This window comes from Crassostrea angulata, chromosome 7 (assembly GCF_025612915.1).
Source record: "Crassostrea angulata isolate pt1a10 chromosome 7, ASM2561291v2, whole genome shotgun sequence".
Taxonomy (NCBI): domain Eukaryota; kingdom Metazoa; phylum Mollusca; class Bivalvia; order Ostreida; family Ostreidae; genus Magallana; species Magallana angulata.
Window position 1 is genome coordinate 30,460,148 of NC_069117.1, and position 12,946 is coordinate 30,473,093.

A 12,946-nucleotide genomic window follows, 5' to 3' on the forward strand; every position below is an offset into this window, starting at 1 on the left:
CCGATGTTATATGAATTTAGTTTACATTTTCTTTCAGTTTCTTTATTTCCCGACTTGGCTGAAATACATGACTGGCCTTAATTCAGTTACGATTTTCCGTCCGTGTAATCTACAAATGCATGACTGTAAATAGATTTCTGAGCACGTGCATTTCAAATCAGCAGGAGAAAGTGTGTCAGTTAATCCGACGTGGCCTTCCAACATCTTCAAATAGCCGCTCGCGACAAGAATTTGACCTGCCCTGTGGATTTCTTACCCAACGCTTTCCGGCCACATGTTTACAAGCAGCACTGATTTTTATTAACAAATCGATAAGCAATTGAACCAATCGCTAAGCGCCTATCTATTCATTACGCTACTCAATGTTGTATAACTTTTTTCAAAATGTAAACACGGCGGATCTAAGTCCCTTTAATATGATATTATAATATATATTATTGTATCATATGATACAATATGTATGATTATATTTTAGCATATGATACAATATAATACTATGTATCAAATTTGATACAGTATCATACAATACAATATCATATTATATTTTACAATATAATACCATGTGTTGCAATATTTTGATATTTTATCTGATTAACTCTATATTGAATTATATAGTATATATTATGATATTGTATTATGTGATAAAATACAATTATTCATAACACAATACAATGTCATATCATATGTTACAATACCATATCTCATCATTGTTTATTACAGTATTTTATTGTATGATATGATATATATTGTAAGTATGATAGGATGCAATATTGCATTTTATATTATTGTATTGATAACCATTGTATCTGATAATACCGTATGAAATGAGCATATGATTATCATACAATTTTGTAACAGATGATATACGATATTGTATCAAAACAGTATCCATGAATATTTAAGATAATAAAGTATGATTTTCATATAAAAAGATAAAGGTGGTCTCATAAAGTTGATGTCTCGTCTCGGTGAGCTTTATAATCTGTGATTACCTATGTTTAATAATATTATCAGTAAAAGGAATGCTCCTAGCATGGTTACGTTAGATACATGTATATTACATTTATGTTTAATCCAAAACGCAATATAGTAACCTTAAAATCACTTTTGACAAACTCTTGCACTTAATTGTTATGAAAGTGTTTGATTTATTTTGGTGGAATGGAAAGTTTTACTAGGAAATTCTTAAACAATCCTCGATTGGATATATATCATGTGTTAAGTAAATTGGGTGAAGATTGATGCAATTATAAACTTTCTCTTCACCAGACAGATATGGAGTACATTACTGTATTGGTATTGCATTCCTGGCCTTGTTAGGAAAAAACTATATTCAAGATTGATTGACTGTACTTGTATTTCTAATGCATACATAAGTGACATTAATCCTCTTATGTGTATTGCTTTTTCTAAAGGTTTGATTTTAAAATTCTGATGATTCTAGTGAACCATAAGATTGAAAAGGTCTGTTTTTTATGAAAAACACAAACAATCGACGCATCTTTTTGAAGAACTATGTAACTTGCGGATTTAATAATTAGTTCACTTTATTTTCAAATTGTCGATACATTTCTGTGCATGTTATTCCATACAGAAGTTCTTGAAAATTATAGATAAAAGAATACTTAAAAATTTTAACCTTTTTGACGTTTCAAAATATAAAAGAAAATTGTCCAAAGTATATACACCTGTAGTGTTTTTTAACAAACTGATCATTGATTTAAAAGTTGTAATGTAAAGTATACGTTATTGATTCATTGGTTCGGTAAAAATCAACTCAATATCCGCAGTTGTAGCAACCACGGGCATTGATCTTTAACCAATGCCACCGCCATAACCACCGATCTAACCACCGCCGTATCTACCGCCTATTCCACCGCCAAAAACACCGCTTAATGCACCGCCAAAATCACCAACGTGTCCACCGCTGTGTCTACTGCCAAAATCACCGCCGAATCCTCTGCCATATGTACCGCCGTATCTACCGTATACACCGCCATATCTACCGCCCAATCCACCGCCATATCCTCTGTTAGAATCGTCGACGTATCCACCGCCACGCCCTATAAAAAATTAATGAGGCGACTATTTTTTCACATCAAAGTATCTTCGAGTGCTTTTACATCATTCCTCGTTTTAAACTACTCTTGTTTTAATTTGTTTTGTTGTCAAGTTGCCAAACAAATCAAATAATTTAAACAAATAAACAACCAGATTAGTTATCATTTTAAATATTTCCTTCTTTTGCAAATCAGTAACCTAACAGCGAAGTGCAATGAGTAAGATCGTTACCTACTGATATGTAAGTCATGCGTTCGAATCGGTCAAATGTATTGAAATCATAAAATTCTAGACCGATGAAAGTATTTCGATTATAATGTACTTTTATCCATTACATTTTACAGGTGTTACATACCACTTAAAGAATAAATTTTAAAAAAAATACACGTTTGTTTAAAAAATACATTCGCTATTTTATTAATAAAAATTATGTATATTTGCTATTTTATATAGTTATCTTTCAACAAAAGACAGTGATGCTAGTTTTAAGCAAAAACAAACCTGTTTATATTTGTTGCCATCAACATTTTGACACCATTAAACTCTGCTAATTAAAATGAATAATTTTGGGGGAAAATTTCAAAACATTCTTTGTTATAGTTTTTTGTTTAATCATTTTGATAACAAGTTCAATTTTTAAATCAGAAAAAACTGAAGTTTTTGTTGAAAAACGCAATGAAAAAAGGCCAAATTTTACAAAAACCCTGTTTGAACTTACCCATCGCAATGGCTACCAGAGACATCATGAGAATCAATACACCAGTAGTGGTCTTAATTTTTATTCTAAAGAACACAGGTACTCTCAGTGAAAAATGTCGTTCCTTTTATATGCAATCCATGTAAATGATTTTTACCAATCAGTGTCGCCTTAAACAGTTAGTTTCCAAGTCAGCATTTATGAGGTTACACAGTCTTTTTTTTTAATCTATCAATCACACATTTAAATGATTTAAGTCGTCATCTTGCAGTATGTAAACCAAGAGATTTAACATGCACATAGAACATTTTACATTGAATATCTGAACATTTTTGAAGAATTTTAGTGAGTTTGGAGATAGAACATTACAAATTGATAAAAGAATAAATAAATGTGCTCTAAATGTTATAAATAATCATTGTGACCGTTAGTAAACTGTTGAATTGATTGAAGGCGATAGAGCATTCTTGAATTTGTATCAAATGGAGATAGACACAAAATTCATAGTATCGTGAATATATCGTAAGTGTAACCGACACCTTTGTATTATAACACAAAGCGATATATTCAGTCAGTTGTAGCTTCTTCTATTCACTAGTTTAATCGTTCATAAAGATTGTGTGCAAAGTGATATCTCAATGTCGTTAGAATTTGAAAAAAAAAATGTGTCATTTCTTGTTGTTTTTCGTTTACAATGATATTTTGTATATTTCAATGTTTTTTTCTTATTCTTTTCCAAGTTTTGCGGGTTTATATGTAGTTACTTAATTCTTGTAGAACTTCCCAAGATGTATCTGGTAGCCATTTTTTTGTAATTTCAAATATGTTTTGTCTTCAGATTTCAACGGTATACCTCCAAAGAAGTTCTTGATACAACAACATTAAGGAGCGGGATACTATAATGGGTAAGTTTAAATAGGTTCGCTCCTCTCTTTTTTGGTAACTATTTTATGTCACCTCTTGTCTAAAAATTTTGCATCAAATATTGATGCTAATTGCATATTTATATTTTAGAATGCCAAATATACCATATTGAATAATATTGTTAAAAGAGAATGACATATTTACAGAGTTTAGTAAGGAACTATATTTTTTGGCGGAAAGTTTTCAAGAAGCATATTTAGCTTATATTTCGTGGAAATCACGAAAAAATGAACTCAAATTTTGGCCTAAATTTAGGTTATTTCAGGTTATATCTCAATTTTTGGAAATGTGACTCCTACTCTATTTTACTTTTATATGAGACATTATTAGTCTATTTGAATCCAGTGTTCTAGAAAGTTGACATCACTATTTTTTTATTTGCGTTATAATTTGATTGCTCGACAATTTTGTAATAATCTTTTGATGTTACTGTTGTATTCATTATGCACGCGCATTTGAAGCCATCAGTAAAGCAAGGTTTTATTACCTTTGACTCGTATATTCCTTTTATAGTCACTACATTGTACGTGTGCTCAACTTCATATTGTTTTGAAATCATAACTAAATAATAGTTTTAACTATAAATATGTGTTTGGTTTCTTCAAATAATCGATATCCATGCCAAATTAAGGCAATGATTTCAGGAAAATTATCAATTATGTTTGGGACCCCACATTTCCAAAAAATGGCATGTGACACAGGTCACAAATAAAATAAATGAACATCTTAGGATCCTCTCAAGATGTTTTTGGATAATTGGCATTACTTGTATTTCAAGTTTTTTAAGTAAGTTTTTTGGAGGGTAAGATTTGGCATTGTTTCAACAAAAATATCAGTTTTTCTTCTGGTTCAAAAAATCTAACTTATTGACAAAAATAATTGAACGAAAAAACAAACAAAGGGTGTGTTTTAAGAGACGTTTTTTTCCAAATCATTCATTTTAATTTGTACAGTTTAATGGTGTAAAACGTTGATGGTTTCTTATTCTTATTTTTGCTTAAAACTAGCAGAATATTCTTTTGTTGAAAGATGATGAGTTAACTTCATAATACAGCTTTTTAATCACTTAGTACTGCGCAGCTACACACGTTAACATTATAAACATTTATAAAAGAAGGTCATAAATGTCTACTTTACAACAATATGTTTCTGAGCTTGCTTATATAAGTTGTAAATTTGTACGTTATTCGTAAAAAGGTTCACTTAAACTATCAATCGGCAAGGACTACATATATATTTTTAGTGTCTATGGAGGTAAATGTAAGTTATATTTTCATTGAAAATTATATGTATAATAAAGACGTTTTATTTGTTTTACCCTTACCCCATTTCTAAAAAATATATTTATACATATAGAACTGAAAAAACAACTTTGGACTGGTAAAGAAATGTCTGTCACATTAAAAAAACTGATTTAAACTGACATTTTTTTGTTTTGATATGAAAATAAAACGTTAAATTGTCTAAAATAAAATATAACACTAAAATCGAAGCTCTATTGCATACAAAAGGGGGTTTTATTATCATCATCAGTGGGATTTTCCCTAAACGTCATCCTTAGTATAATGTATGTTCTATTGGTTTTCATCGCAGAAAGCAAATTCAAGCGCATTTAGCTCATTTATCTTGACTTTACTTTCGGTTGAACCCTTGCACTTAATATTTATGGTTTTTATCGCTGCAGTGTTTTATTTTTTTAAGGAAGCAGGGGCTTGGAAAAGAAAGGTTTTAATCAAAATGCGTGTTATAAACAAAAAATGTTTCTTAGAGTAAAATTAAAGAACCATGTTAAATTCGTTTGCATTATAGAGCAATTTGCATAGAAAATATAAGTGCAAATTTTAGATTCATGTTGTCGAGAAACGGCTAGCACTTTTAGGTCTAACCATTTCTCGAACACAGGAACCTAAAATTCATAACTTAATAATTTTTATAATGCCTAAAACTTAAAAGTAGAAGTTTAAAATATTGTAAAAAAAATTTTATCCGAAAGTTTTTGCTACATTATTCATTGCAACAAACGGACGGCTTTTTAATTTGTAGAAATATTTATTTACACAAACAATGATATTAGATCTTATCATACATTTTAAATTAATAAATTAAATTTTGATTCCAAAACATTCATTTTGTTTCATCAAGAAACGTGATTCGGTTCTTTGCAAATAAATTCTAAATGCAGGTGATAGACTGAATACTAGTAATAAAAGCTCAATGCGTCTGAGTGTATTAATGGCTTTGTAAACTTGCAAGGCTTACATAACAGACATCGAGGAAATAAACTTAATTAAAATAATTGTGTAAGCGTTTGTCGTGTTAAAAATAAATATGCCATTTCATTCAAAAATAAGAAATTAGAATTCAAATCAGGAGCTAATGTTTGCATAAATCATGACACAAAATGGATAATCAATGTCTATAAAATCCGTTTTGCACTTACGTTTAAATGTTTAGTAGTATTTGGTATTACACATTATTTTTAGTAGTAATGAAGACAAACTTTTACACTAGCTCAGTACCATAAATTATTCACTCCCTTCTAATTGATAGATAGATTGAATTCCAATTCAATATAAATAAAATAATGTAAAATACTTTTAAATATAGATAAATTACATCAACAACAATCAGTAACAATGAATTTGTATAAAAATATCACTGCACTCAGATATCTACATAAATCAGTTACAACATTTTTAAAACAGTGTATCTTTATGATCTGCCAATTACCGTTATTGAAAAATGTCTTAGAATCAATACATAATTTAAATACAGCCATAAGATAATTGAAAATGTAAGATATTTACTAATAGATAAAAAGACATCATCACATGCGTGGCTATAATTCTAACGCGGAAATGTTTAGTTTTAGTCCACGTTGATTGGCGAAATCTTGTACACAGAATGCATATATAAGACGTGTTGACTTTAAACAAGAATATTAGAGCTTATCAGAATCCAAACGAAGAATTATATACTTGCCTTGGTTCTTATTAGGTCTTTCCACCTTTCAGGTTAAAGACCTCTTGTTTTCTTCTTTTTTTCTATTTACCTCGGAGTCACTTTTTTGTTATTAGGGTTATCTAAATAATTTAAACTTGATGTAATTGCTCATTAAAAGTTATGACCCTGTGTCAAAAAACTTCCAGAAACTACAGAGTTACTGCCCTTTGAGAAGGAAATACTTGTTATCGTTACTCCTCTGAAACCATAAGTGATAGAGACTTGAAACCTTTACTAGCGTCTGTAGTTCACTTAGACGCTCCTTCAATCTATTCATATCGAAAGGATCCAAGACTCCCTTTTATCAATTATTGCCCCTGAAAGTATTTAAATTTCTATTAAATAACTTCCAACTTTTTTACTTTATGTCAAAGAGATTTCGGACCACTTGGGATGGAAGAGTCTTCCTTGGCCGATCAAAATGACATAAAGGTCAAATGTTAAGGTCATTTGAAAATCCGTGTATTCATGAGTTTTCCTATCTCTTTTGTTTAGGGTGGTATAGAGAAAGTTTATCAAAGATGAAGTAGGACTTCTTAAGACATTTCAAAATGTACAGCCCTTCAGCTCCCACCTTGAAATGGTAAATGGGTTATTGCCCCTTTTGTACGAAATACTTGTTATCGCTACTTCTCTGAAACCATAAGAGGTAGAGACTTCAAACATTTACCAATATCTTCAGTACACTTGGAAGTCTCTTCACTCTATGATCCCAAAAGGGTCCAACATCCCCTTGTAGCAAAAATTCCCCTTTGAATTTCATTGAATTCACAAATGCATACGAAATACCCCCTTTTTTAATGTGTGACTTTGACCTTTGACCGTTTGATCTTATTATATGTACAATTAGCTCTTTCAAACACCCCTTACTTTCAGGTTTGACCTTTGACACGACCTTGACCTTTGACCTTGACCTTTAAGCACTGACATGTTACATGTATATCTAACATATACACATCAGATTCATTTATATGTACAATTAGCTCTTTCAAACACCCCCTTTTATTTTTAAGTTTGACCTTGACCTTTGACCTTGACCTCTTAGAACTGATGTGTTATAAGTATATGCAACATATATATCAGATTAAGTTTTATGTACAATAAGCCGCTACCCCCCCCCCCCCTTTCTCTTTTTTTATACAAGGATTGAATTCTTATATGAACCCTCGACCCTCGATATTTGAACTTGAAATTTAATATTTCTTTTTTAAAATAACACCTAACAAATCTTTACAATCGTTTGTCAGAATTTGTTTTTGAAAGTCTGAAACTCTGCCTGCGATTTGACTCCAGACTGCGTTTTAGACTACGCCTCCAAATAAAAATTCTATCTCCAGTAAAACTCTTTAGAACTTGAGGAAAATTCATGGGATGGTTCCTCACACCTGAATCTGATTGCCTGCCAAATTTCAAACGAAATGAACCATATTGAAGAAAGTTATCCACCCTAGCGGCATCGAACCATAATCTCGAGAAACGAAATTTCAACGCTTCGATATTTGTTTCTAATAAAGTCATGCTCAAATTTCACTGAAAATTTGTGTTTACCTATCTTTCAGCAACCTATGACGATATGTGTTGAAGTTCTACGAACGATAACTCTTCCTTCCCAGACCCCGATTTTATATGAATTTAGTTTACATTTTCTTTTAGTTTGTTTATTTCCCCACTTGGCTGAAATACATGACTGGCCTTTATTCAGTTCCGATTTTCCGTACTTGTAATCCACAAATGCATTACAGTAAACAGATTTCTGAGCACGTGCATTTCAAATCAGCAAGAGAAAGCGTGTCAGTTAATCCGACGTGGCCTTCCAACATCTTCAAATAGCCGCTCGCGACAAGAGTTTGACCTGGTCTGTGGATTTCCTACTCAACGCTATCCGGTCACATTGTTTACAAGCAGCACTGGTTTTTATTAACAAATCGATAAGCAATTGAACCAATCGCTAAGCGCCTATCTATTCATTACGCTTCTCAATGTTGTATAACTTTTTTCAAAATGTAAACACGGTGGATCTAAATCACTTTAATATGATATTTTAATATATAATACAATATCATATGATACAATATGTATAATATGATATTGTATTATATAATATTTCAGTTACCATATCACATGATATTTTATCATTTGATATGATACGTTGTTGTATCCAATTATATTGTATCATATGATACAATATAATACTATGTATCAAATTTGATACAGTATCATACAATTCAATATCATACTAATATATTATACAATATAATACCATATGTTGCAATATTATGATGTTTTATTATAATTATATTTTATCACATAATACAAAATACAATTATTCATAACACAATACAATGTCATATCATATGTTACAATATCACATCTCATCATTGTTAATAACAGTATTTTATTGTATGATATGATATATATTGTAAGTATGATATGCAATATTGCATTTCATATTATTGTATTGATAAACATTGTCTCTTATAATACCGTATGAAATGAGCATATGATTATCATACAATTTTGTAACAGATGATATACGATATTGTATCAAAACAGTATCCATGAATATCCAAGATCATAAAGTATGATTTTCATATAAAATGATAAACGCAATATAGTAACGTTAAAATCACTTTTGACAAACTCTTGCACTTAATTGTTATGAAAGTGTTTGAATTATTTTGGTGGAATGGAAAGCTTTACCAGGAAATTCTTAAACAACCCTCGATTGGATATATATCATGTGTTAAATAAATTTGGTGAAGATTGATGCAATTGTAAGCTTTATCTTCACCAGACGGATATGGAGTACATTACTTTATTGGAATTGCATTCCTGGCTTATAAGGAGAAAACTTTATTCAAGATTGATTTACTGTACTTGTATTTCTAATGCATACATATGTGACATTAATTCTCTTATGTGTATTGCTTTTTCTACCGGTTTGATTTGAAAATTCTAAAGGTGCTAACGATTCTAGTGAACCATAAGGTTGAAATGGTCGGTTTGTTATAAAAAAACACAAACAATCGACTCATCTTTTTAAAAAACTATGTAACTTGCGGATCCAATAATTTGATGAATGCACAAGTCCATCCCTCTTGTGGTCCGAGAAATTGCATAGAAGAATCAACTCCCCCTAAAAAAAACTTTTTCTGTCTACGTATTCCAGTGGGCACGCAACATGGTTTCAACGTTGAGAAATGGTTGAAATCAAGTTGCAACGTTCAGCAACCATTATTCAACGTTGAATCAACGTTGACGTTTCAACTTATTTTCAACGTTGAAGACATCAATCACATTTCTACGTTGAAACAACGTTTTAATAAATAAAACTGAACACATATTTTCAAATTTGAAACTTCCTTATTTTTTTTAAAATTTAGGTTTTACTTATATTTTGTACACTTTGGAAGCATCAAATGATGTGTTTTTACTAATATTAATGTTAATTTGAATATATTTCTATATTATATTATTTCGAATAAAATTATTATATTGTTGTTTTATCCAAGTTAAATATCAATATTTTTTTAAAGGAAATTTTAAATAATTATTTTAAATTGCTTTTTTAAAAGAAAAAGATTTTTTTATACAAAAAATTTGAGATTGAGCAAGTGGCTAATTGCATTGTAATTAGGTCAGTGGCAAGGGGGTGCGGACCTATCACTACTGTTAGCACTGCTGATGATGGGAGTTATGCAATTTACTAGGCTGCTCTATGTCACTTTGACCGCTTAAGACGCTATTGGTGAACAAAGAAATTCAGTTCTTAGGTAAACCTCGTGCAATCACTACACGGATTTTATGAACAGTAAAATACCGGGAGGTGAGCTTTTGGACTATTGTGACTATTTTATATTTTTCACTGGAGTATCTTAATTGGGAGTTGTTTTTATAACAGTCTGCAGAATGCAAATGATGAACTGACTATTGTGGATTCTACGTTTTTTGTGTTAACATCCTTTGATTCATTTCATCATAAACAAGCATGGCTACCATTTGGCGAAATGTACGTGGTTTCTTTGTGTTCATTTCCCTACAGCGTCATTTAAAACATTTTGAAATGCCAAGTTCAACTTTTTGAAGAGGGATTTATACACAAGTTGTTTAGCAAAAAATACACTCGAATACTACTAAAATTTAAATAAAGGGCGACATTTTACATTTGGATCTTATCTTTTTTTAAATAAAGTGTCAAAACACATAAAACAGCACAACATAAAAAAATATGTTTATAAGGAACATTTTACGAAAAAAAATCACTTTATTTCAACTTATTTTCAACGTCATATCTACATATTTTCAACCATATTTCAACAGGATTTCTACGTTGAATCAACGTTCAATTTTGACGTTGAAACAACGTTAACTTTTCAACGTTGCCTCAACTCTCATACGCAACCTTATTTCAATGTTGATTCAACGTTGATGCCTGGCGTTGAAACAACGTTTTTTCAACGTTGAAATGCCCGCTGAGATGAGTGTTTTATACTAAAAATATGAAGGAAGGACGGAATACCTTTTTGTTGCTATAGCAACAAGAGTCTAGTTTTTTTAAAACTGAAATGTGCAAATTGCAAAAATTTACACTTTAACGAAAAATTAATTTGAATACTTTAATCCTTAAAATTGACACTTGATCTGGCTACACTTCATGCAAGAAATTTACACATAAATCTGGGGGGGAAATACTTCACAAACTAAACGTTTTTGATCGCTACCTTCAAAATGATTAAAATTTGAAGAAATACTAATTCTAAGATTTTATAGAATTTATAAAATTAGTATTTTATCTTAACCTTTATAAAAACATTTGAATAAATTAAAAGAATTCGCTTCGTATTTATTTGAAGACAGGTACTAGAATTTAACAATTTAGTTTTATATTGAATTTGCATGCCAATTTCTAAAGCACAATATTTCATAGTCGAGCAAGTTCAATAAGTACTATTCGAAGATCAATATTTTGTTTGACAGTATCTAATCAATACAATGAAAACAAGTTCACTTTATTTTCAAATTGTCCATTCATTTCTGTGCATATTATTCCATATTTTCAAATTGTTAAAAGGCTGTTAATTATATATAAAAGCATACTTAAAAGTTTTAACCTTGGTGACGTTTTAAAATATAACAGAAAATTAAAGTATACGGTGTTGATTCCGTGATTCTGTAAAAATTTAGTCAGAATACGCAGTTGTAGCCATCATGAACATCAATCTTTAACCAAGGTCACCATAATCAGGACGGTTATCCGCCGAGTCCATCGCCAGGTCCACCGCCATAACCACCGTCGAGCCCACCGCCAAAACCATTGCCGTATCTATAGCTCTCGCCATTACCACTGCGGCCGTGGAGATTATATATAACTCTTCGGTAGGCACTTGAAAAAATTCATGAGGCGGCTATTTTTTTTTTTACATCAAAGTATCTTTGAGTACGTTAACATCATTTCGCGTTTAAAATTACTCTTGTTTTAACCAATTTTATTGTCAAGTTATTGAAAAAATTTTTAAAAAAATTAAACAAGTAAACAACAAAATTAGTTATTATTTTAAATATTTCTGTCCTTTCCAAATCTAACCTAACAGCGAAGCGCAATGAGTAAGAGCGTTACCTACGGATAAGTAAATCACGCGTTCGAATCCCACTCGGACTTTTATAATTTTTGCCTTTCCCCAAAAAAAAATTAAACTATATTTTTGGTCAAATGTTGTGAAATTTTTAACTTCTAAAGCGTTGAAAGTATTTCGATTATAATGTACTTTTATCCATTACGTACATGTATCAACAGGTGTCACATACCGCTTAAAGAATAATGATTATTTAAAGAAATATACATGTACGTTTGTGCAACAAAAAACTAATATATTAATAAAAAAAATGTAGTGTAAAATTATGTATATTTTAAATTGCTGTATTATTAAGTTCACTCATCAATTGTACTAGTTTTAAGCAAAATAAACCTGTTTGTATTTGTAACCATCAACATTTTTACATGTACACCATTAAACTGATAATTAAGATGAATATTTTTGGGGGAAATTTCAAAACACATTCTTTGTTTTTTTTAATCATCTGGCTACCAAGTTCAATTTTTAAATCAGAAGAAAAACTGAAGTTTTTGTTGAAAACTCAATTTAAAAAATGCCAAATCTTTAAAAAATCTTACTTAAACTTACCCATCGCAATGGCTACCAGAGACATCGTGAGAAGCAATACACCAGTAGTGGTCTTCATTTTGATTCTAAAGAACACAGG

The 12,946-nt window shown here is 30.4% G+C and overlaps 1 protein-coding gene across 2 annotated transcripts; it reads right to left on the bottom strand.

The window, feature by feature from the left end:
• Window positions 1-1,568: 1,568 nt before the first annotated feature.
• On the bottom strand, window positions 1,569-12,946 carry LOC128191675 (uncharacterized). 2 transcript variants are annotated; one of them, XM_052863863.1, is made up of 2 exons: window positions 12,868-12,946; window positions 1,569-2,063 (listed from the first exon to the last, which is right to left on the bottom strand). In XM_052863863.1, exons 1-2 carry the CDS (start codon window positions 12,923-12,925, stop codon window positions 1,846-1,848), a joined length of 276 nt encoding a protein of 91 aa, XP_052719823.1. In that variant the 5' UTR covers window positions 12,926-12,946; the 3' UTR covers window positions 1,569-1,845. The 2 variants fall into 2 exon arrangements, with proteins under 2 accessions (XP_052719823.1, XP_052719824.1); XM_052863864.1 differs by lacking the exon at window positions 12,868-12,946 and adding an exon at window positions 2,780-2,867.

What these genes read in the sequence shown, in the direction of transcription:
- LOC128191675 (XM_052863863.1), bottom strand. Translation starts at nt 12,925, where the DNA reads ATGAAGACCACTACTGGTGTATTGCTTCTCACGATGTCTCTGGTAGCC. An exon ending in TCTGGTAGCCATTGCGATGG is followed by an intron (nt 2,064 to 12,867) that starts GTAAGTTTAAGT and finishes AATTTTTTATAG; the next exon opens with GGCGTGGCGGTGGATACGTC.